This window comes from Henckelia pumila, unplaced genomic scaffold, assembly GCF_033568475.1.
Source record: "Henckelia pumila isolate YLH828 unplaced genomic scaffold, ASM3356847v2 CTG_550, whole genome shotgun sequence".
Lineage (NCBI taxonomy): Eukaryota > Viridiplantae > Streptophyta > Magnoliopsida > Lamiales > Gesneriaceae > Henckelia > Henckelia pumila.
Window position 1 is genome coordinate 400,692 of NW_027331862.1, and position 25,315 is coordinate 426,006.

The following is a 25,315-nucleotide window of genomic DNA, read 5'->3' on the forward strand; positions in this document are numbered from 1 at the left end:
GTGCAGTAATCTCCATGTATAATTTATAAATGGAATCATTACATGCAAGTAGTTATTCCATATAATTCATTTCAAAAAAAAAAAAAAGAATTTATTCTATATAATTTATTCTGATAGTTTCATTCATTATTCTTCAAGTTTCCTATGAAAAAAAAGGTGGCAAGTGATGAGAGACAGCTGAAAAAGCTGGCGAGGCCTTTAAGAAAAGGAAAGGAGTGTTTGGAGAGTCAAACAAAACCTGACAGTTTGCCAACGAAACTCACCCACAATCTTGGAATACACGGAAACCCCAAATATTTTCTTGAAATTTCCCCAAAAATTTAAAATCAAGAATCCCACTTTCGATTTGTAGTAATTTATGGGGGGAGAAAATGCCGCAGGCCTCCTTTTTTTTTCATTCTTTTCCAGCGTATAAACAGGATTATAATGTAATAAATTATTGATGATTCCTTTCACCTTTTGTGGTTTTTATGCCAGCTCCAGAGCTGTTTGCTTGTTCTTGGTGAATATCATTGGTTTCCTCCCGTTCATCTGCAATCCAAATTCTTGATTTTTTTCCCTTGGAAATTCCCGGAATATTTTGGACGAAGATCGACCCTTTCGGAAGTTGCACCATCCAATCAAATCATTTCAATTTGTTTTGTATCCTTTTAGAAGAAAAGGGTTGGAATCTTCAATCTTTGCTTGCAGCTGAATTAAGGTTTATTCTTTATCTGTACCATTTCTAAATTGGGATTTGACGGGGGGGAAATATTTTTTGCTGGGATCGTTCATTTCTTGGTATTTGTGTTGGAGGTTGGTGGGATTGTGAAGCATTCATCTGAGCTTTCTGGGTGAAGATTTGGTTTTGTCTTTCGTTTGTTTCTCGGTTGTTGGGATATAAATTGGTGCGTAGGTGTTATTGAAGGTGGTTCTGGGTCTAAAGTATACAGCTTGGATTTGATTGGTAAATCAGTCTGCAGATTTTTTCAGATTGATTTCGTTTTAATATCCTTCTTTAATAGGAAACTTCAAGCTACTTATTATTCTTAGAAAATCGATTGGGACTAAGGTCGTATAACTTTGGGGTAAGATAAGTGTTAGATATTGAATTCAAGTTTTTGGTTGTTTGAAATCTTGAATTTTAATATGGGGAAACATGGAGGAACAAACAAGAAAACATTGGGAGATAAAGCAGGGAATCCAATTTGAGGCAAAGTAAAGCTAGTGAAAATAGTCCAAGAGCTTATGATAAGGACACTGCCATATTTATTTCTATGTCGCAAGAATTAAAGAACGATGGCAATATATTGTTTCAGAGGAGGGACTATGAGGGCGCAATGTTAAAGTATGAGAAAGCCATAAAATTGCTTCCAAGAAACCATATAGATGTATCCTATCTACGGAGCAATATGGCTGCTTGCTATATGCAGTTGGGTATTAGTGAGTATCCAAGGGCGATCCATGAATGCAATTTAGCCCTTGAGGTCACACCAAAATACAGTAAGGCTCTCTTGAAGAGAGCTCGGTGTTATGAAGCATTGAATAAGCTAGATTTGGCACTAAGAGATGTTGGGACGGTATTGAAGACGGAACAAAATAATATCATGGCAAGTGAAATTGCAGAAAGGGTGAAAAACACACTAGAGAGACAAGGCTCAAGAGCAAGTGAAATTCCGATAGACTTGATTCCTTTACCTGAATATGTGGAGCCTCCTCCTCTTTCCCCTCCAATTAAAGCATCCAAAGAGAAGACTAAGAAAAAGAAAAGCAACAATGTAGTGGAAAAGATAGTTGATGACAAGATGAAAGAAAATAGGGATGGGAAAGAAGGTGACAAAAAGGAAATGAAAGGAAAAACTGGAGAAAGAAAAGCTGATGACATTGTTATGACGAGGAAGTCTGATGAGCGGATGGATGAAAAGAAGGCTGAGGACAAATTAGTCGTTGAGGAAGAGAAAATTAGTAATGGTGTGGGTGAAGAGCCTAGTAGAACTGTGAAACTGGTATTTGGAGAAGACATAAGATGGGCTCAGATTCCCGTCAACTGCAACATGCTGAAGCTTAGAGAAATTATTTCTGATCGGTTTCCCAGCTCCAAAGCTGTTCATGTCAAGTATAGAGATGAAGAAGGTGATCTGGTCACAATTGCCACGGCAGAAGAACTGAGGTGGGCTGAAGCAGCTTCAGGACATGGTTCTGTTAAACTATATATTGTTGAAGTTAATCCCGATCAAGATACCTTGCGTCAAAAGGTTAAAAGGCTTGAAACAGAAGCCCAGCTTGACACGAAACATGTTACTGAAAATGGACATGTGGGAAGAAGAAAAGAGTTACGGAGTGAGTCATCTTGTATCAGCGATTGGATCATTGAGTTTGCTCGATTCTTCAAGAACTATGCTGGGTTTGACGTTGATGCTTACCTAGATCTCCATGAGGTGGGAATGAAACTCTATTCTGAAGCTATGGAGGAGGCGATCACGAGTGAAGAGGCTCAAGACCTTTTCAGCAATGCGGCAGATACATTCCAAGAGCTGGCAGCTTTGGCTTTGTTTAATTGGGGTAATGTTCACATGTCCAGGGCAAGAAAGAAGGTTTATTTTACTGAGGATTCTTCTAGAGAATCTGTTCTTATGCAGATCAAGGGTGCTTATGATTGGGCACAGAAGGAGTACGTAGAAGCTGGGAAAAAATATGAAGAGGCACTGAAAATTAAACCAAATTTCTATGAAGCTATTCTAGCTTGTGGGCAGCAACAGTTTGAGCAGGCCAAACTTTCTTGGTATTATACAGTCGGTACTAATATTGATCTAGAATCGTGGCCTTCAACAGAAGTTCTTCAGCTTTACAACAATGCCGAGGAAAACATGGAAAAGGGTATGCTGATGTGGGAAGATGCGGAAGAACGCCGTCTCAATGAACTGTCCAAGCCGAAGAAAGTGGAAACCCTGTTGCAGAAAATGAAACTGGATAACTTGTTCAAACATATCTCTGCAAATGAGGCCTCAGAACAGGCTTCAAATGTTAGATCACAGATATTTGTGCTTTGGGGTACCATGCTTTACGAAAGATCTATTATGGAATTCAAATTAGGACTTCCTGTGTGGCAAGAATGTTTGGAGGTTGCTGTCGAAAAATTTGAACTTGCTGGAGCTTCTCCCACTGATATTGCTGTTATGATAAAGAATCACTGCTCCATAGACACTACATCGAAAGGTGATGCTTAGACTTTAGCATCTCAGGATGTGTGATATTTTAGAATTAAAATTTTTACTTCAAAGTCTTCTAACATCTAAATGTGGTTTCAGGCTTGGGATTCAATATCGATGAGATTGTTCAGGCATGGAATGAGATGTATGAAGCTAAAACGTGGCAGAGAACCATTCCTTGTTTCCGATTAGAGCCACTACTTCGAAGAAGAGCTTCAAAACTTTATTATGCCCTTGAACATGCGTAGCTGCTCAAGTTGATGTATCATGGAGAAATCGAAGTGTAACTACTACGGAGAATCCCTTGGCAAGAATTTGGGCTTATTGCAATCTGGTGAGTATGATAAAATATTTGGCCATTATGTTATAGTAACAATTTTTTTCTGTTGGATCCCAAGTCCCAACTATAAGAATAGTTGAAATGACCTGAGTTATCTGTTATCTAAAGACTTACATGACATATGATCTCATGGACTTACCACAGCTTTGGTTAAGGAAACGAGAAATTTGTTCAAACGATCTAGAAAGATCAATAATGTCTGCCAGTTATTTGTAATATATAGCTTAGATGCCGAATCTAAAGTAGGTAATAAGTTGCGTTAAAGTTAGTTCCGAGGTAATTTTAAGCTCATGATGTTGAGCTTTGAGGCATCGTGCCACGAGTAAACATATACTGATATAGGAAAACTTTATATGATGATTGATCCATCAATTGATCTCGTGGTTCAAATCCCTATAGTTTTAAGTCATAGTCGAAATGTGGTTTTTCAGATTTATTTGCTCCATACCATGTGGGATGTCTTATTAATTGTCTGCTTTCGGACTACCTTTGAAAGGATGATAAAACTATAAGCTTGAGGGGGAATTGGATCAAAAGTGAGTTTCTGTCTTCACCTAAATTCATTGTGCTTGTTAAATCATTTTTTTTTTTTTTTTTACAAAAACTCGTGAGCATGCATTCTTTGAATGAGGAATCTGATGCAGCTAGATATATATGAAACATAACAAACTTTGGTTTTTGTGGAAGTCTCCTGTATTCTTGTTTATTCGTTACCCGCAAAGTTTAGATGATAATTCATCTCCTTGCAGGTTTCCTTCTTCTGGTGGGGTATTTTGTGATGAACTACAGTGGAAAATCAATCAACTGATATGAATTTTCAAGTTTCATGGGATGAGTTTCGAGGGAGCGAATCTCTGCGCCAACTTAGCATCTCTCCCCATCACAGTAATTTCCGAGAACATGAAAATATATAGTTTTTGTTATAAATTAATTTTTACATGTTTTTCACTTTTCTTTTTCTTTTTCTTTTTTGGTGAAGAACTTGTATGGATAGTGTTTTGCTGTGAGATTTATGTAACTGTAATTTGGTTTTTAAGTCGGTTTAATATTTGTCAATGGATTGAAGGAAGCAGCTGGTTATCATTTGTTTCATGTTATCATGGACTTAGGTTGTCTCTTTATTCATTCATTTTTTTTTTCTAGTTTTGAATTCCATCAGACGAACACCAAGTAATTTTTTCAGTAGGCAGAATACTTCCATGGTAGTATGATTGGATTACTAGAATGTGGTTTAATGTTTCATGTTTTTGTCCATAGAAAAATAAATATCACATTTCGGATCATATTTTTTTTTTCATTCGTCTCAAATATTTAATATAATTTCTATATTTAATATTTTATATTAATCTATCCTCATCGTGGAATACATTAACTATTTTTAATATCATTCTTAATATACGTAAAAATACGTACAAGTCTTGTATATGGAGTAACAGTGTCATAATCTCACAAGGTAAAGTACTAAGCGAAGCGCAAGAGAATTCCATATTTTGATGTTTAAAATTCAATGGAAGGTGAAAAAGCTACAAATTGTCAAATTCTAGCGAATAATCCGAAAAAGGAAAAACATAGAGAAACGTGCTTTTCTTATCTCCCAAACATAACCACAGTGCAGCATAGTATTTATGTAGATATAGGAAACTACAGAAGGAAATACACATAAATTGCACCTTTTACAACATTCTCGTACCAATAAGTAAATAAGAAATACAAGAAACTTCAAAGATACCAAAATCAACGTTTGCAGACTGGGCATCACATATTTTTCTAATATATAATCTAGTAAAAATTGATCCTTCTCACCCAGACACCTTTCGAAACTAATACAACGAAGTTCCATCGCGAAACTGCTCAAGAATGGGCAGCATTTCGACCTAAACCAACGCCCAAACCTAAAGGAATCGAATCGGTTTTTCTATTGTGATTATGGCCATGGCTACAGTGAGAAGAATGGACATGACCGTGATGCGAATTTGAGGTATTCTTCACATCAATTACTACTTGGCCATTTCCATTTGTTCGACTAGCATGATCGATGGATCCATTTGAATGGATGGCATTTCGTGTCATGTGCATCATCCCAATTCCTTCAGATTCATTCATTGATTCTTCAGCGCGCTCGATATCTTCATTGTAACCATTTATCAAGAAATCTGTGCAGTTCTTCTTACAGCCATGATCATAGGGGTTACGGAATCTACCACCTGGTTCTCTTAGGTAGCTGTACCGCATCATGTTTGCCATTTCATTTGTCGTAATATTGCGAGCAATCTTATATCAGAAAAGTGAATCATTTAGGAGTCCACTATAGACCGTATCAGAATTAACTACCTGCTGTCAGATTATAAGAAAAGAATTGACATTCCTAGGGCATATTTGGTAAGGGAACGTGGAAATTTGCCGAAATACAAAATCCTATTATAAAGTAAACGTGAATGCTTATATGCAAGAAAGCCGAAATTAGAGAAAATGCATATGAAATTCGTACATCGAAGAACAAATTATTGAAATCAAAATAGCAATCAAAGCAATCCCCATGCAACTGAAAGAAAAATGACCAGCATATGACATGAACTAGCCAATATGTAGCTGTTGATCCTGAAGTCTGAAAAGTGCACGACTAAGATGCCGACCATGCAGATGTGCATGGAGAAAGAAAGCAGCGTAAGAAAAACGACTGACAAGCAAAACAGCAAACAGAAGCAGACTCCAGAAGTGTACCTGAGAGCCCTGTACAACAGTCAAAACTGCAACACCGGAAAGGAGGAAAAAGTCTGCAACCAAAAATGATAACGCAGCAACATGCTGATTACCAGCATGGCTTAACCATGCGCCAAAGGTAGATGGAGCCGTTGGGTCAGTCAACACTCCTGGGATGATAAGAAAATGCTAGAAGTGGATAAAAAGCCATAAAAGATACAGCCACATATAATATCTATTAAGGCTAACTGGGAAAAGAAGCTTAAATTCAAATCTTACTTATAAGTGCAACTGCTCCAGTAATCAGCATTGCAACAACTTCCAGAACAAGAAACAAGAAGAAGTCCCACTTGTTTTTCTGTTCAAGAAATAAACGGGTAAGGTCACGACAAGTAAATTTTTCACATTGTTTCCCACTCTCTCTCTCTTATTACATGTAACGACTAACAAGCACAGAACTACATCTGAAATGTAAATGAATGCATTTATGCATAAGCGGTTATGAGAATATAAAGTGAAACGATAAAGATAATGACCCAAAATCTCGCCATTAATTATTTCATTAAAGAGTGGCAATATGATTTGTGATATGATATGACCCCACAAACAAGAAACTCATAGATGTATTAACAACAGTAGCATTAAACGGAGTTAAGAAAGAGTTGAAGCACCTTGCCAATGCAATTAGACACCCATGGGCAATGATGGTCAAATTGTTCAACGCAGCGATCACAGGTGGAACAATGCTTTGCACGAAGAGGACGAACAATCTAACAAAGAAAAAGAAAAGGTATGATAGAGCATAGAAATAATTTAGACAGGGATTCGTTAATGGAGGGGTATGCAGCATTGAAGTCAGAAAGAAATAGTACCTTGCAAGTTGAGCAAAGTTGTGACCAATTCCCAGCAAGCAAAGCAGGATTATTTACCTCAACCTTCAGCAAAGGTTCCTAACCAAAAAAAATGAGTTTTATTCAAATATTTGTTAATTTTAGAGAACAAGAAGATTTTTATTTTTTATTTTTTTTTGAGAAAAGAACAAGAAGATATTTGAAAGAAATTAAAACTGAACATGGGGCAACTTACATCATCTTTCATGTTTTCTTGATCATGTCTATTCATTTTGATAAACCCGGGATCCTTGCTACAATAAAAAAGTTCAAACAGAGTTAGGCTATTGGACAAACCCCGTGCATAATACATATCAGAATGATCAGGTTTGACTGTCTTTCGCTGTAAGACAGAGAAAACAATAACTATCAAGGAAACATGAATGCTCAAAAGAGTTAAGTCAAATGGAAATTGCAAGCTGAATCTAAACAAAGAATGCAAGATTCAATTTCAATCGAAAAGAATGAATACCATGACTACTAAAAGGATATTGACTCAAATTTTACGTGGATAAACAAGAAATATAGCCAAACAAAATCAACAGCTGCTGGGTGCGCCACTTAAACAACGAATTAATTGTATCATTATTTTGGCACCAACATAAAATATATTTATGATCTCAAGGTTTCACAAACACACACAACAATTACTGCCCAAAAACTAGTCAACCTATAGGTAAACGATAAAACTAACAAAGGTTCAAGATATGTATAATTTCATCCTTGAGGGTTTATATAATCATGAAAGTAATGATTGTTTGCATCAAATATTGCAGTTGGTGAGCAAAATGGACCAGCTTCCAACCATGCCCAAATTATCGAACTGAACAAACAATGTCATTACGCATGTCAACTACTTCACCGATTATTGGCAATAAAATAATATTTAGTAAACTATCTCGAAAAGTTTAAATTTTTTTTTTTTTTTTTTTTGAAGCCGTTTAAATATTCAATATAACTGAAGAGTTACCTGCTACATCTATAAAAGAGAATCAGTCCAGAGGTTGCCAAGAATACACCCATCCAAGCAAAAAGACCAAAACCAGCAGTTAATCTTGGCAAATTAGAAGCTGTGAAAACAAACATTTTTTTAAAAAAAAAAATTACATGCAAAAGGGCAATGATTCATTCAGGTGGTAGTACAAATCAGGAGAATTACCTGTAACAACCGAGTGGATATATGTCACAAGCATTAAAAAGATTATGCACCAAAGTAATGGAGCAAGTCCTAATTTTGAAAGTTTGCCAAGGAAGCTATTGTTATCCCACTTTTTGTCGAATAACTTTCTAGCATTTCCCTGCAAATCAAATTCAAGTAATTGATAAGAATATGTCAGCAGCATGCATAAAAACAGAGATCCCGAGTTTTAAAGCTTAAACATAAAATATGTAAAAGGGGGAAAAAAGAAGGAAAAATCACATTGTTTGCCCGTATAGACTACATTCATGAACTGATGCCCAAAGGATTAAAATTCTCATAATAATCTTACATTTAGATAGTTAATTTTTGAACTAAGTCAAAATCCTTAATTTCATCATCGATGTCTCAACAATTAGCATTGACAAAACTAAACATCATTAAATAGTTTGCGAAATACCTACAAGGAAAAATGCGACTTGTCTATGATTCTTATCAGCGGCTAGCTGAGCAGGTGTAAGACCAGTATTGTCGGTAACCATCAAATCTTCCTTCTTCCCAGCCTGCACCAAAACAGTGCATGCTTCTAAATTACCCCTAATGGCAGCCCAGTGAAGGGGGGTGCAACCTATAAGCATCAAAATCATTTTAATCAGGATAATGTGCTTGTCGCACTACAAGAAAAATGGAAAAAGCGTAAACTGCACCAGCAATCATTTCAACTAACCTTCTTTGTCCTGCCGTCCCCTGTATGCATTTAGAAATAGCAAAAGCCGTATGCAATCTGCAAAGCCCTTGTAAGCTGCCCTGTAGTTGTTCCAAAAAAAAAATTTAAGAAGTCCAAAATTGATTAATTCCTCAAAATTCAGATCAATCGCATTCAAAAGACACTAACATTAGCTTGTGTGAAAGTAGATTGGGAATTAGAGAATAATTACATGTAGCTATTTTAGCATCTCAACCTAACGAATAAATCTTAACGCCAACGGATATAGAGAGGGAAACATTAAGATATGATTAATGACATTACAAATCAGCTTTAGGAACATCACTCCACACAATCCTTATATAATCCAACATTAACTGCTCACAATTAAACTGTACAATAACATTAGCAGAAAGCAAAGGAAAAAAATAAAAGCAATAGCTAAGATTGACAGTAAACCAAAATCAGGTTAATAATCTGAAGGGGGGTAATTAGGTACATTTGTTACCAAACATGCCTCCAAGTTCCATCTAGTTGTGTTTCTAAAGTGTCTAGTTCAGGAGAAACAACGATTGTGTAGAAACCAACATGCTAGAACTAAAATTAACTGCAACATAAAAAAGTTAAAAAAAGAGGAAATATATGCTAAACTTTCAACAAGCAAACAGGTATACTTGAGCAGTGGAGCTATGTTCTCGAAATTTTCTCAAGTTTATTATACACAGTTAATTAACAAGAGAATATATGGATGGTTGGTTATACAAAATACAGCATATAGACCTTCTTTACTAACAGAAATTCAATGCAGCATGCTCAAAATCATAATGAACATTGGTCACAGAAATCAAACCCAGGATGAACAAAATTGTAGCAAGCAACATACTCTTCCCCATAAATAATTGTGGTGTTCTCAGACATCTTGTTTCAATGAACAAATTATATCTAATGTTGGATGACTGAGATTACATAAAAGGGAAGAAAACAGTCAAATCAAGTATTTAGTATTTACTGAAACACAAGAATAACAATTACATTTGTCAAGTACCAGTGTAAAGGGCTTCTTCCATCATTATCAGGAATATCAGGATCAGCATTCCACTTAGCGACTATGTGATAAAGAAAAGCAGTTTGACCATATTGTGCAGCAACATGTGTTGTCTGCAAATACAGGAAGTGCACATAATACACAGGAAAAGGTTGAACGCTAGAAAATAACAAATTTCTTTGGAAAAATAGAATAAATAAGATAAAAGGATCAAACTAACAAGACCAAATCCAATACAACACTCAACTTTCAACCCACTAGCACACAAATCAGGCAAACTTCAAATAGTCAAATATTCAGGAAAACAATGCCTCGATTTGGAAAACATGTGCTAGTGGGTTGAAAGTTGAATACTGTAGTTAAAAATTCAGGAAAACAACGCCGCGATTTGGAAAACATGTTCTGGTGTTTCCATCGCCTTGAATATTTGCAGAAAGTGCGCCTTAAAACTTCTCGATTGTAGACTCTCATCATAATCGACACGTCAGCAATTTTAAATTCTTCTGATGACCACTTTCTAAAAAGTAAAAGATAAAGACATTGTATATGGAAGTAATTCAAAATGTTTCTAGGTTGCAAACACTTCCTGTAACAAATATTTTGATGCCTGAACAACCTTTTATAATAACTATTCAAACAAACTAACCAATAAATACTTGAGATGAAAACCACGAGATTAAAAGTATACCTGATAGCCGTTAAAATCAACTGAATTGACCCGAGCACCCTCCTGCAACAGAAGTTCAGCAACCTGGGTTGCACCCCTAACAGCACTCCAGTGCAGAGCAGTTTGACCCGTATTATCACGTGCATTAATATCAGCTCCATGCTGTCGATCACACCACAAAAATTATCAGAACACCAGGTTCTTTATTATTTACGAGAAGGCAAAACGAAAATGGGAAAAAATGAAGATTTTGCACCACCCACGTCCTCCTCTTCCATTAAACTTGTAATCCAAGCCCTAATTTTGAGAAATTAACATTTGTCATCAACCACCACCCCCAATATTAACCCCCCCTCTTATATTTTCGGGGTCCTGAAATTTAAGGGGTGTAGATCCACAGAGAAGAAAAATAATAAAATGTGACAACTTTGTTACTCAAAAGTCTTGCGTTTACTTTTGTGATTCACAGCTCCTGGATGCACCAAAATCTGTTGGATATGTTAAATAACTTAACTCCAATACTTCAACATGTTTCTAAATATCAATCACATGCATTATAAACTCTCGTGCAATCAGTGCAAATAGTCAGAAAGGACGAATCATGATTTTAAAAATGTCTCAGTCAGAGGCTCTCCGTCAAAGGTATATCCCTTCTCACGATCAAATAACTAAAACAATTCACATCCTCGAAAACAGATTCCCAAACTCACTATACCAGCCAAAGTCAACCCATTACTTCATCAAATCCATTTCCTAATATTCATTGTAAATAACAATATCCAACAATCTAATGATGCAGAACCAATGCCAAGATACCAATTGAACACTAACAAAATTTACATGGTCGAAATAGCTGCAAACCAAACCAAAGAAAAAAAAACCTCCAATACCTCTATGATGTATTGCGCGGCGGCAGTCCGGTTATTGAGTGCGGCCCATTGAAGTGCATAATAACCTAGGGCATCGGGCTCCGAGACCGAGCAACCCTCGCTCTCGACGAGCCGCTGCAGCTTCTCCATGTCACCATAAGCGGCCGCCGTGTACACGTCGTTCCTCAAGCTCTCATCTTCAACAACCGCCGCCGCCGTCTTTCCACCATTGGAGGAAATATCTCCAGATTCCACCTCGTCCACCACCTCGATCTCCGATGCCATATGCAAATCGGGTTTCGCAATCGGAAATCGGTTGGATTCAATACAAGGAAATGATCAACAATGCGTGTTAAAGCGTCGTTTGTTGACCAATTATTATAAGGTTTTCTCTGCCAATTATAAGGTTTTTCTTGGAAGGTTAGGCTGTACCCGTAGGGGCCTTAGAGGCCAGATTTTCTTCTTTTTTTTTAACATTTTTTTCCCTTTAAAACAATAACGATAAATCATTTCAGTTGAATATTAGATAAGCCAAGCCTTGTCGCATAATGAACTGAGAAAGTATTGATAAAAATAATGGAACATGTGATTATTTGATAATACATTAAGTCATTTCACTAATTCGAAAACAGTAAAAGTCTTATTTTCTTTTAGCTATTCGATGATGAGAATTATGATTGGTCTCGAGATTGAGAGATGAACCAGATTTCATTTTTTTTTTTTTGTACTCATCAAAATTGGAGGGTCTAATCCAAGGTTCGAGTTCAATCTAAACTCAAAGTTTCAAGTTTAGAAACCTGAAATCAAGCAAAGAGTGTCAGAGGGGGCCGGGAGGGTGTCCCGGCGTAGCCCCTCTGACGCTCAAGTCAGAGTATAAAAATAAATAAGTGAAGAGGAGAGCTTGAGCACCCCTCGAAAAAAAAGTAATGAGTTGCAAATGAAGTGAGTAAATCCGGTATTTTTATGGAGAAGGAAGGCGGCCACACATATTCCGTAGGGGACCACGTGAGTGAGATTCACGCGCTTGTTCATCCGATACTCGCCCTTTCGAGACGGTTCAAAGTGTGACCTCGCCCTTGAGGCGAGGCTGAAGCTAAGGGGTCTCGTTTTTTAGACGAATCTTAGGCTGAGGGCTCACCCACCGATATGCTCTACCCTAGTTACTCTCGGCCTCCACCAGTGTAATCTTCAACTCCTAGGCTCATCCTTGGATTCCGAACTCCCAAGCTCATCCTTGGATTTCCAAGTCCCAAGCTCATCTCTAACTCCTTAGCACACCTTTTAGCCCATCTTCTCATTTGTCATCTCCCTTGACTACAACTCCAACTCCAACCTGACTCGCCTCCACCACCTATTCTCATGGGCCAATCTCATCACTTAAGAGCTGGACCTGAGGGCTGAGCCTTAGTCCTTGGTTTATGGGCCTCCATTGGGCTCAAGCATATGATGGACATACTCGTAGGGTATCACTTTTAAAGAGAGATGAGAAATATAAATGATACACCTTTTTTTTTCAAATTTGGTGGTTGGTTGAGAGCCTTTTTTAAAATAAGTGTTTTTAAAAGCTACAATTTATGGCTTTTAAAAAAGTTCTAATTTTGACTTAAAAAAGTTCTTATTTAAGCATTTTTTTGATCAACCAAACACCTTGTTAATTGAAAAGCACTTAAAAAAGTGTTTTTTGGCCTAGCTTTTGAAACCAAACGGGGCCTGAGTTTTGAATTATTTTTTTAGTGTTCTGTTTTTATGGGAATTTTTTTTTCAACTTTAACTATGAATTTAAAGGAGACGAATTTTAAATAACTTTGGTTCAAATTTAAATTCATAAACTTTTGAATTCAAAACGAGCTGATTTATTTGATTGTTTTATAGTTAATATTATTTGAAAATTAGAATTGAATTTAAAAAAATCATGTGCATTGTATAAATTATGAATGAGCAGTAAGGCCAAGTTTTTATTGATGATGATTATTATATATGCAATTTATTTTATGGAATATATTATATAAATATATTACTCATAGCTTCTTGTTATAAGAAAGGATTGTTTTTGAAGTGCGGACCGAAAGTGGGTTTGAAGACCACCACAAGAAAACGTCAATGAAATTGTTTTTGGAGACCTTATTATTATGGTTTTTTTTTAAAAATAATAATAATATTTTTGTAGAAAAATCCAAGATGTGATGAGGAATTGAGGACTATAGCTATTTTGAAAGGAATTTAATTTATCAGTTGAAAATTAAATGTTTTTTTCAATCACATGTTTTTAAAAATCAGGCGCATTTATCCCATTTGCAATCATTTTTAATACCTAAGATTTTAATAGATCGTTAATTTCAAACAGAGGTTATGCGATTTTTTTGAATTTTCATAGTGTGACTTGCTTTAAAGTCATCGACACTTGTATCAATGTTTGAAGATGAAATTCAATTGTTTGAAGTGTAGCAAATTTCATATCATGGATAAATAATAATCACATTTTATGATAAAATAATCATTGCTACAATCATTACCGTTTTAAAATTAACACAATACATTAATATGCATATATAGGTTGCAATCGAATCTTTGCAAATTCTACATTTGGTATATTGGAAACCAAGTGAAAAACAAAATGACATTTTCTAGGTGTTCCCTATTTCTCCCCATATCATAATTGGATGTTATGATTTTATTATGATCAATTTGATTCAAATGTTAACATTTGGATAGGCAGTCATAAATTTTCCTCCGATAGTTGAAAAACATAAAATAATATTTTTAAAATTTTTCTTAATTCGAAAAAAAAATATATATCCAATTTGTGCAATTGAATAAATTCATTTTGATTGTTTTAAGTAACATCAAGCCATATATGTATCATCCAATAAAATTTCAAAATTCGACGTCTCAAAAGATTTTAAATAATCAATAATGTATGTATGGTAGTAGTTAGTATTAGTGAACAATGGAATTAAAAAGGGACGAACGAGTTTGATATTATGCCCTTGTTAAAGTGATCGACCCAACATATTATTGTTTTTTTAACCTAACACGTGCTTAATTAAGCATTTAAACATGATTTGCCTTTTAATCATGACTAGCTTAAATTGTGTAGAGAAATTTTTTTGTCGTCTTGCTATAACTTCTTGCGATATTTTATTCGGTGAAAAAGGGGAAATTTGGCATCTAAAATTTTGCAAATTTTTCGAGTTCAAAATTTGCTTCTCGAATTGTTAAATTTTGTGTTATATCTTTCATGCGAATCTGATTCTCATTGGAAATGCTTGTAAAAATATGACATCCTTCTATGCATTTTTGGCTCGAGAAATGTCTTAAACTGAAAAACTCCGATTATGACATTCTTTCTTTTTATACTTAACACAATCGAGTGTTCGTTTTAGAGAAAAATACTATTTCACAAACATTATAATTATCCTTGGGGTTGGATGAATTGTTCGAAAATGATCGTTTAAAATAAAAAGAAAAGAAAGCCATAGCCTATCATCTCCACCTCGTAGGAACTACAAGATCTCCCAAATGGTACCTTTGTAATCAACCTTTTATGTTTTTTGGATTTTCATATAGGAGTAAATGTTATTTGTCCTTATTTTGAAGGATCGGAAGTCCGCCTCGAATGAGAAAAGTACATCACTTTAAAGCATCGGCAATGGTATGTTGGAAGATGAAATCCAATGGTTTAAAGTGCAAGAAATCATACATCACGAACAAATAAGATAAACAAAAACTCATGTGAGACGATTTTAAGTGTCAATTTTGTGAGACAATATTTTATTTGAGTCACCATGAAAAAATATTAATTTATATGATAAAAATATTAATTTTTTATTGTAAATATAGATAGGGTTGTCCCGTCTCATAAAAAAATATGTAAGATCATCTCGCAAGATACCTATATTACATTAAACGATAAAATAATTATTGCAGCAATCATTACCGTATTAAAATCAGCACAATACATATGTTAAAACTAAACCTTGCAGATTCCACATCTGATAACGAAACAAATGAAAACAAAATGATGGTTCTCCAATATTTTCAGGTGTTCACTTCACCATTCTCCTCGATGATACCATTTCGTTTTCGCCACTTCACATATTGGATTGCACGTTTTTATTGAGATAAATAGTCTTTCACATATATTCAACATCTTTAGTCGGACGAATTATCCAAAAAGAATCGTAAGGCAGAGTTGGAGGCTAGCTATAATCATTTTTTAATTGAACTCTCAAGTAGAGGAGTTGTCGCTCGGCCCCTAAAGCGCACTATGCTCCGCTTCAACAAATGAAAGTTTTCGGTGGAACCGGTGAACCACGTGAGCTGGTTAGATGTGTGGGACAGAGGGGGTCCTACTTGAAGATTAGGTCAAACTATCGAGATTGACGCGGCGACGTACCAATATCATTGGGAACTGGTTCCACATTAGTAAGGGAAGGCAAGGCAAGGCATCGCCTTACTAACGAGCCGAAAAAGTATAATTCACTCAATTAAGTCAGCTCAGAGTACATTCAGAGATGGATAAAATTGCTTTTTACCCTTATTTTTATGTAAAGGATCTAGTAGGTTGGGTAGCTTTTGCTATCTTTTTTTCTCTCCTATCACTAGGCTCACCAACCAACCTGGACTTTTTTAGGTCAAATCCATTTTTGGATCACTTTTTTCGGGGTTAATCTGACCTTCTTTCCTATGCATTTCTTAGGGCTTTCGGGTATGGTGTCTAGGTGCTCGCTATGTGAGAATGAAGGTGAATCGATGTTCAATTGCATTCATTTTTGGCGTGCTCCAAGGCCACTTTTCCAGTTATTCTCGATACTATTTTAAAATATTGGATTTTTCGTCGATAAACTAAACCAGATAGTTATATGAGTGAAATAAAATGGCTTAAAGATTTGTTGTTAAAGGGCTAAAGAGAGAGCCAAAAAGGGATCTTTCGTGTATAATACTGCATAATCTCGAATGTTCTCAGTTCCGGTATGTAGACCAAATAACATCTAGAATCCAGTGCAGCTAAGAAAATAAAATCGAGTAGCTTGCTTGCGGGTCCGTCGCTTCCTGAGCCGACGATGAAGCTAGTTCGCTTCCTCCGGCCCAGGAGGCGTTTTTCTCATCGCAATAGGCGATTTCAGGTTTCCCAAGGCGTTGGAAATCCAGACCGGCTCAGAGAATCACTTGCGCCTTTGGCGCATCCCAATTTTGGGTAGAGATGTCAAAATGGGCTAGCGGAGCGGGCCTCCCACAACTTGTCGCAACCCACCATTAGGCGGGGCAGACCGGCCCACCTTTTAGGCAGGTTGAAAAAACATCAACCCAAGCTACCTGTTTTAGGTGGCGGGGCGGGACAACCTGGTGGACTCACGTGTAAATTGGCGGGTTTTTGCGGTCCAACCCGCAACTCACTACAACCCACCGTTAAGCGGGGCGGGGCGACCCATCTTTTAGGTGGATTGAGAAATTTCAACCCAACCCACCAATTTTGTATGGCGGGGTGGACCAACCCGACAGGCCTAGCCCATTTTGACACCTCTAGTTTTGGGACTAAATATTGATATTGTCAGGCAGAGACTTCTAGGTGGGTCGCCACTCGCCATGACAAACTTTGCGTGCGGTTTCTGGGAATTTATATACAGCAAGAGCGCGAAAAATTAAACTATATATGTATACAAAAAAAGGGATTTATTTAACTAAATAACCTCCGTTTGATCATGATTTGGAAATATAACCGTCTTAATTTTTTCGTTTGTTTTGTTTTTGCATTTTTTTTGTATTTGAAGGTTATTTTGCAAATTTTTTTTGAAAAAAAATCATAAATCAAAAAATTTGGTTAACTAAGATCATTTTTCAAACTCTTTCAATCATCTCCACCAGACACCATATATGAACTACGAAATAACCCAAAGGACCTTTGGGATCTAGGTCTTGGACTATGTTGTTTATATCTTAAAATCATCATCGTACACTTGGTATCATGCATTTTTTTAAACCGGAAAATCACTATTTAAATAGATGCCACAATTGTCTAAGCTAGAAATATGAAGGACCAAATTGGAATTATCCTCATCCGTCAATGATTGCTCAAAGTCTTTGAATTGGGGAGAAAACAATCGCTTTAAATCCCATCTACAATCGGATAAAGTCACACCAACCCCTCCAAAGTTCCTAACGCACCCCTCTCCTTTAATGGAAAAAAGTTTTCCAAAAATCACAAACCACCCCCTCGAGGTGAGAAAATATCATGGACACCCCCAATTGACAAAACCCTAGAGTCATCCCACAAAAACCCTAGTCAAACGTATCCCTTTGGCGTATTTCCTTAAATTCCTGTACTTTATATTATCGACATACTTTTGGACACCCAAATTCAACCCTAGCCAGAGGAAAGCACTGCCTGCGTCTCCTTCTTGGTTCGTTAGCCGTTTGTTTTCGTTTCTTGAAACTTCACTTCTCTTCTCTCCATTGTTCTTCAACTTTTTTCGGTGACTTTTTTAGGGGAGTTTCTTTTGTTTGGTTACATGGAGGTGGTGAGCTCTGACGTAGTATGCAGATTTGCTGAGGCTGCAGCGCTTCAAACTATCTTGGCTGCTCGAAAGTCCCTTGCTTGCCTTCTTTTGCTGGTACTCTGACCTTTTTTTTATTTTTTAAAAGTTAAAGTTCAATTTGCATTTTTTTCTACTTTGGATTTCGGATTTGGGTTTCTGAGATTTTACTTTAATTTTGACTTTTGAACTTCTGTGGTGCGCTTCTTGTGTGATTCCGTTCAGTTAAAGGGCTCAAAGTCTAGGCTTTCCCTTCACATCTTTCCCTTTTTCAGTATTTTTTAGTGTTCTCGGTATATGGTATCTGAATCTTTTTCCTGTTGGAATCCTTTTTCGTTATGAGTTTGACTTGAATGTTTTGCACTGGTTTGATGTGTTGTTGGTTAATCCCTTCTTCTTTTGTTGTTTTTCGTCTGAGTTAAATCTGAGACTGGGCTTTTCGCGAGTTTACTTTGTATAGAATGTCTTTGTAACCATTTGTTGTGTTTACGTTGCAGGATGTCTTTCCTTGGGCTAGTTTATTCTAAAAAAAATGATATTGCTCGCCTCGTGAATATGTTTTGTGGGGATTTTCAGAGTCTTGATATAGTTGTTATTTTCAAATTTAGTATTACTTTGCTGTCACGTTCCAGTAACTAAATTATATCGAATTTGAACATTTTTCTGGAGGTTTACCTCAAAACTTGTAAACATCACACCTCAGTTTCGTGTTATCGGACTTGAATGAGTTTTTAGCACCCCTAGAAAACAAATTCAGGGGATCTGAATAGGAAAGGCTGGTCAGTGTATAATTTGTGCCTTTGGCTGTGCATCTGGAAGGAAAATTTTGGTTTTTCCTTTGATTTGGTACTCATTCGTAATTCACAGTTTACTTCAAAACCTTTTCATGTTTGCTTCAGTAATTCTTTCGAGTAAATATATGTTATTTAGAAATATTTTCCGATTAACGGTTTCCTAGCATTGAGCTGGCTGCTGATGTATTGAAATGAGTGAAGTTTTATGCACTCTTCTACATTTTTACAATAGACTTTCTTAATTAACTAAATTATTTCAATAGATGGGAGCTCTGTTGAACAACATTGATGGGCTACCTGACTTGACTGAGAAAAGGTAATATTTACTTTCTCGACTGCAATATTTCTTACCAAAAAAAAAAAATTGTGTACAAAGTGAACAAATGCCAAGCATGGGCAGGTTCCCAATTGACGATCTTCATAGATTGGAAAAGCCCGGACCCGAAAACAAAGATGCATCCGACACAGAGGATGATGACGAAGATGATGATGAGGATGCTGAAGAGCAGGATGACGACGACGATGCTGGTGACGAAGATTTCTCGGCCGGCGAAGAAGGTGGCGATGATGAGGAAGGGGAGCCAGAAGACGAACCGGAAGCCAATGGTAATGGAGGTAGCGGTGACGAGGATGATGATGATGATGATGGGGATGATGATGACGGCGACGAGGATGAGGAAGATGAGGACGAGGAGGATGAGGAGGATCAACCACCGGCTAAGAAGAGGAAGTGAAGTAGCTGCAGATGATGTTTCTTTGGTTCCTTTTTTGTTGGTTGGGTGTGTGTAAGAGAACGAGGATAATTTAGTTCTGTTTGTTATAATCGAGTAGGAAATTGATCTTTCTTGTTTGGGTTTAACTGTGTTTTGTTATTTGATAGAATTTCATGTGCTCCCTTTCGTGGAGAGATGAGAATTCTGGATCTTATTTTAGTTGTATGATTTATTAATGTCATATTTATGTTTAGAAGTAAGTTACCTGTTTAATTACTTGGTTAGCTAGTTCATTTCCATGGATTGTAGCCAGCAGGTGGAGACTCAGGTATTTATTTGATTTGTTTTCACCCTAATGAGATATTTTTTAATAAGTTATACAATTATATTCTTGATTTTCACTCGTTTTCGATGAGAGTGTTCTGCATCGATGGGGATGTTTCTTAACAAGGCATGGGGATTGAATCATCTGAGATTGAAGGTGGTCAATTCTAGACCATATAAAACTTTTGATATGTGTACTGTCTTTGCCGTTTCACGAGTGTCTCCGGCGGCCGCGGCCTAAGTTTCCAACGGTAAAAGGGTCTTTCGAATTTCCGATGAACCTCGTATAAGAAAAAAAGATTCACATGATCTAATGTTATCCGAACCAACAGGTGAAAATTCACACTCATGACAAAGTGCCTGTCATTCACAAGAGTGTGGTCTCCCAAATTCCATGTGCTACAAAAGACTTTATCTTACTTATCTAATTCTGCCCAATCATGTGGAACTACAAGTGAGACTGCATGATTCAATGACAATCATGGACCAGAAGGTGGGAGAAATAAATTATGGACGTCAACTAGATTTTTTTTTTTAAAAAAAAACTATGCATAATTTGTTTTGATAATACATATTTTACCTTCATTCACAATATGATTTTGTCCCACCCTAGTAGATAAGATAGCAAAGTCCACAATTGCGATTTTATTAAGATTGAGAGTATCATAGTAACTGCTTGTTAGTCGGTATGACCAAATATAATATTCCATAAATATCTTTATGACACTAACACATTTTAATTCACAAGATGAAATTGAGAGGATTTGAAATTTCAAGATAATGCGCTGCAGCAAACGTCATTTATCAATTATTGACAAAAAAGAAGAAACAGCAGTTTTCTCAGACATGATGTAGAACAGAGAAAATACATCAAACAGAAGGTTGCCGCAAGTAGCTGTAAGTCAATATAGAGTACAGATATCAACCACGAAATGTTGTGAAGTAGAAATATTGCCACCGAACCAGTGGCGCAAACGGAAAGTTCTTTGTCATCCCTCCTTTGCTTCTACCATGGTTCGATATCAACCATTCGAATATCCTGAATCATGAAATCAAAATGCCTCGTTTACTTTGTAAGAAAACCAAGAAAACCCACGAAGAAATTAGCATGCTTTCAAGTTTCAAGTGAGGGACAAGGGGTGATTCTCAACTTACTATTTAAACCAGAAAACAATCGATCTACCCTTTATTTGTCTCAACACGGGAGATTTTTCATATTTTTCCTTTCAATTAATGTTTAGCAAATTAGCCCTTTGCTTATCACCCAACAAGTAAAGTCTTACTCGCTTTCTCGTGGACTACCACATCAGCCATCATTTATGAACAAAAGAATGTGCCCCATTTATCCGAATCCCCCAACCTAACCCAAATAACAATACTTGTACTTGTTGTTTACTAAAACTTTAATAGACCACATTAAACATGGAGCACTAACTAATAAACGCGTAGAAAAAACTAATCCTCCACTTGATGGTTTAGGGAACAAGGAAACTCTAGAGGTAATTTCATTTGTACAGATCCCTTTTTATTCAACTTTTGTCCATCAAAATTAGCAACTTATAAATTCAAATTGGAAAAATTGGCACATTGTTCAAGAACAAGAATGATACACGTTGATCTTGATAGCATATGAACATTTTCTACAGTATATTATCAGATAATTTTACTCGAATGTATAAATTTAAACTCGACGGAACATCATCCTAAGGTTACAACCTGACTGTTGCGGTTTTTAGAGCATTTAATAAAAGCAAGCCTTGTACGGTAGGGAAAAAAATCTGATTGTTATCAATTTATGATACATACAATACAAGTTAGGTTGCTCACACAGAGCCCATGAACATCTTTGCGTTCGAGTTTACCCTACGTACACATAAATTGGTTGCACCAGACTTAAATTAGAAAAACTTAAAAACTACTTAATTTAAAAAATGAAGCATCGCTACTTTCCTTCAATTCCATCAAACCGTCATGTTTTTCCTTGAAATTTTGATTCAAATCAAATATGTCCTAGACTCATTTGAAACCTCCCAACTTGCTACCCGCTACTAACACACCCACACGCCGCAATCATCTCCTCTCCCCTACCCTACTGTGGCAAACTCAGCAATCCATTTTTTATTTTTTACCAAAGATGCACCTTTCCAGTTCAGAACATACTATGAAGCAAGAATAAGACCATGAGAATTTCAAGAATCGGTGCTGCAAACAAAGGAGGAGGTTAGTACCTGGAGATGTGGAAGAATCAACACACCAACTGACTAATTAGAGCAAGCTACTATGGACCCACTAAACTTAAATTTTCATTTATTGCCTCCTCAGATGTACGATGTTTAAAGCATGAAGCTTTTCAATGTTTTTTTTTGAATTTGTACCATGAGTTTTTATGGTTCAAGAATCAAGATGGATCTTCTAAGCATAAACATTGGGACAATTGTCTAGCCAAAACCAATTAAATAAAAATTTCGGGTATTCCTATGTATGGTATCCGAATGTTTCAGGTACCTGAAATTTCAGGTCGTGTTCCGACTCTAGGAATGCAATCAGTTCAGATTGAAAATTGTAACATGAAACTCCGCCAAAAGCATTTTCTGCACTAAGTCAAAGGGGTCTATGGCCTACTCTGACCTGTACTTATCAGGAAGCTTTCAGATTTTGTACATTTACTGTATTTTTTCCCCTCATGCAAACAACTAAAAACTCCAGCGAAATAAAAAAAATTAAAGGAAAATAATTGAAACCTTAGCTCATTGATGTGTGATCCTTTGAAGAAAAGTTGGCTTATACTGTTCAAAAGTGTTTTTGGTTAAGGACATCAGGAACGAAACTTGAAATAATTCAATGCCATGAGTCTCAAAAGACTATTATATATGATAAGGTTTGTTACTAAACCTTGCACTAGGTGTTTCACAAGTTGAATACTTATTTTCTGACAGAGCTGCTAAGTGATGATCATCATGTCCCCTTAATCCAGACTGTTATATGTTTACTACATCGGTACTTTTGAGTTTCCAACTCCAAAACACGAATTCGTGATTTCGAGTCTTAACACAAACCTATTTACCCCATCAGTGCTTAGCTATCCCAGAAACTAATGCATGAGTGGCCCCATCAATCGCAATGTGATGTAAAACCCTTGGGGCTTGGATATTCAGTTAATTGATGGAGCTACCATCATAAGCACAATCTCTTTCTTGCAAGTCAATGCTTACCATATTAATGATTGGTGAAAGTAGAAACACCGTACTCGGAGAATGGCAAAAGAAACATCAAATACAACTGAACTACAGTAGACATGCTAAGTTGAAAAAAATACTGATATGGATTAATCACTAGATCACATATAGATGAATTCTGCAGCATTAAAATTCCTGAGAACCATTGTGATGTCGGATATATAAAATGTCAAAACTGCACATAAATTAAATGTTAAATCTTGTCTCAGAATTGCTATCCGGGTCCCTAGCAGGCTATAAAATCCATGATATCACAAACAACAGTGCATCGTTCAAGACAAAGCTAAGAACTCAAAACACCAAAAATCCGAAACTGTGAAAGATGCCCCATTCAGTAATGACAAGTGCTTAATTTTCCACACTCTATAAAGAAGAGTTGAACACACGAACAGTATCAAATAATCTCATCATAATTATCCAATAAAGACAATTCCAAAATTTTAAAACTAAATGAACCTAATGTTTCTTATACCTTGGAAAATCCTTTTGACCAAAGGATCAGATAGAACATAAAACAGATGCAACAGCAAGACAGATGATCTATTACTAACGAAGTTCGCCAGCATTATAAGTAGATAAAGAACAATTGACAATTCAGAAGCAAGAAATCAACTTCAGCAAACATTGCAACAACACATACCATATTCTTACTTAATAAACAAATATGTATCACTTCAGATGATGACACTATAATATACTACGCAGATAACCAACTGCAAACAAGAACACAACCTTAATATACTAACCAACAGTCAACACCAAACATGAAATACTTACTAGGATGGCAAATTTCCAGCCCGGAAAATTGCGAATTTTGACATAACTGAATCAGAGTATTCAATTCCATTTTCTTTAAAGAACTCCTCGATCATTCCCTTAACTTTCTCAGGCTCCACACTCTCGCACTCCACCTCGTACAAATCCCCAAATTCGTACTTAGTCTCATCCACCTCCAATTTCACCTCATTCCACTCATATACATTCCTCACATTCCTAAACCCTCCCAAACCCACAAAACCTGATACGCCAAATTCTTCTTTTACTCTCCTCAGAACCCTGGAATCCACTTCCATTAGCTTCCCGGGGTCCTCAAAGCAAGCTCTCCCAATGGCAGGGTCCACCTCTTCCTCATCTTCCTCAACACGGCTCACGCCATTGCTGATAATTGCTTTGGCCTTGAGGCAAACGAAGCATTTGGGGAGGTGAGTTTGCTCGTGGAAACGAAGACGGAGTACGGCTCGGCGTGAGCTCAACTCAGAAGCCGAGCCGTCAAAAAATGTATTGTGCTGATGATGGGTAATGACATGAAATGGAGAAAGCAACGAGAGCAGCTTCTCATTAGAGGCTTTATTCGGTAATCGGAGCTTAACTTCAATCTCCATCAATTTTCTCAATAAAGATGCCTTGCTGACTGAAAAAGAACCAATTTTTAAAATGAAAATCACAAGAAAATGATGTGGGTATATGATCTGGGGTGTTCGCTAGAGGCCGATGCGGTGGGATTTGGAGGAGAGATCGAGGGCGGAGCGGTCGAAGTGGTGAAGGATGGAGGACGAGGCGGTGGTGGCTGCCGAGGAAGATGAGGCGGAGGAAGCGGCGGCGGCTCGCTTGCGGCCTTCTTCGAGTTCCTCTTTGTCTTCGACTCTGACGTCTATTTTTGTGGGCTTCCTTCTAAGCATCTCGCCTGTTCAATTGATCTCCAAACCCGAGCATCTTTATAATCATGGCTTCATGTATCGGGTCAAAAGACTTGGCTCCGGTCCACTACCTACGGTCTAATGAGCTCTTTCTCCATGTATATCATAATCATACATGTGCAATCGACCACTTCTTTGAGCAAAGGAGAACTCCCTTGATAGGGATAAAGCCCATTTTGGTATAGTCCCTTGAGTTTTCGGGCCGCGTGAAGGGCATTTAAATATATAGGCTCGGTCTTATTTTTTTTTAAGTAAAAAGGACTCGCGTGTTTTTTTTTTTTTAAGTCAAAGGGACTCATTTAATGTACTGTCTTAGTTGGCCCTTAAATATGCGTCTTAATTTCTTAAGTGGTGCCAGCTCAGATTAGTTAATGGTTAGGTAATCCTTTATCTCGATCATATACTTGTGGGGCCTGTTTTTTTTTTTGTTTTTTTGTGCGTATTCCCCTGCTGTGCAAATGCAGCTCCTTTTCTA

At 36.7% G+C, this 25,315-nt stretch overlaps 3 protein-coding genes and 1 pseudogene across 4 annotated transcripts; 2 read left to right on the forward strand and 2 right to left on the reverse strand.

Annotated features, from left to right (window-relative positions):
- Positions 1–161: 161 nt before the first annotated feature.
- On the forward strand, positions 162–4,564 carry LOC140873420 (protein PHOX1-like; annotated as a pseudogene).
- Positions 4,565–5,097: 533 nt separating this feature from the next.
- LOC140873422 (protein S-acyltransferase 24-like) lies at positions 5,098–11,987 on the reverse strand. Its single transcript, XM_073276520.1, has 13 exons — positions 11,565–11,987; positions 10,696–10,836; positions 10,008–10,120; positions 8,984–9,063; positions 8,721–8,884; positions 8,278–8,416; positions 8,089–8,188; positions 7,315–7,372; positions 7,101–7,178; positions 6,900–6,998; positions 6,508–6,586; positions 6,250–6,398; positions 5,098–5,799 (listed from the first exon to the last, which is right to left on the reverse strand). Exons 1-13 carry the CDS (start codon positions 11,826–11,828, stop codon positions 5,380–5,382), a joined length of 1,884 nt encoding a protein of 627 aa, XP_073132621.1. The 5' UTR covers positions 11,829–11,987; the 3' UTR covers positions 5,098–5,379.
- A 5,801-nt stretch (positions 11,988–17,788) lies between these two features.
- LOC140873426 (uncharacterized) lies at positions 17,789–19,824 on the forward strand. 2 transcript variants are annotated; one of them, XM_073276532.1, is made up of 4 exons: positions 17,789–17,944; positions 18,030–18,154; positions 19,134–19,186; positions 19,271–19,824. In XM_073276532.1, the coding sequence occupies exons 2-4, from the start codon at positions 18,053–18,055 to the stop codon at positions 19,602–19,604; spliced, it is 489 nt and encodes a 162-aa protein (XP_073132633.1). In that variant the 5' UTR covers positions 17,789–17,944; positions 18,030–18,052; the 3' UTR covers positions 19,605–19,824. The 2 variants fall into 2 exon arrangements, with proteins under 2 accessions (XP_073132633.1, XP_073132634.1); XM_073276533.1 differs by lacking the exon at positions 17,789–17,944 and having other exon boundaries at positions 17,958–18,154.
- An 869-nt stretch (positions 19,825–20,693) lies between these two features.
- Positions 20,694–24,846, reverse strand: LOC140873423 (triphosphate tunnel metalloenzyme 3-like). The gene is made up of 2 exons (XM_073276522.1): positions 23,921–24,846; positions 20,694–20,946 (listed from the first exon to the last, which is right to left on the reverse strand). Coding segments are annotated over exons 1-2 (606 nt in total). The 5' UTR covers positions 24,526–24,846; the 3' UTR covers positions 20,694–20,945.
- Between the last annotated feature and the right edge of the window lie 469 nt (positions 24,847–25,315).

What these genes read in the sequence shown, in the direction of transcription:
- LOC140873426 (XM_073276532.1), top strand. Translation starts at nt 18,053, where the DNA reads ATGGAGGTGGTGAGCTCTGACGTAGTATGCAGATTTGCTGAGGCTGCA. An exon ending in TTGCTTGCCTTCTTTTGCTG is followed by an intron (nt 18,155 to 19,133) that starts GTACTCTGACCT and finishes TTATTTCAATAG; the next exon opens with ATGGGAGCTCTGTTGAACAA. An exon ending in CCTGACTTGACTGAGAAAAG is followed by an intron (nt 19,187 to 19,270) that starts GTAATATTTACT and finishes AAGCATGGGCAG; the next exon opens with GTTCCCAATTGACGATCTTC.
- LOC140873423 (XM_073276522.1), bottom strand. Translation starts at nt 24,525, where the DNA reads ATGGAGATTGAAGTTAAGCTCCGATTACCGAATAAAGCCTCTAATGAG.
- LOC140873422 (XM_073276520.1), bottom strand. Translation starts at nt 11,828, where the DNA reads ATGGCATCGGAGATCGAGGTGGTGGACGAGGTGGAATCTGGAGATATT. An exon ending in TTGATTTTAACGGCTATCAG is followed by an intron (nt 10,121 to 10,695) that starts GTATACTTTTAA and finishes CTGTATTTGCAG; the next exon opens with ACAACACATGTTGCTGCACA. An exon ending in GGGACGGCAGGACAAAGAAG is followed by an intron (nt 8,885 to 8,983) that starts GTTAGTTGAAAT and finishes TGATGCTTATAG; the next exon opens with GTTGCACCCCCCTTCACTGG.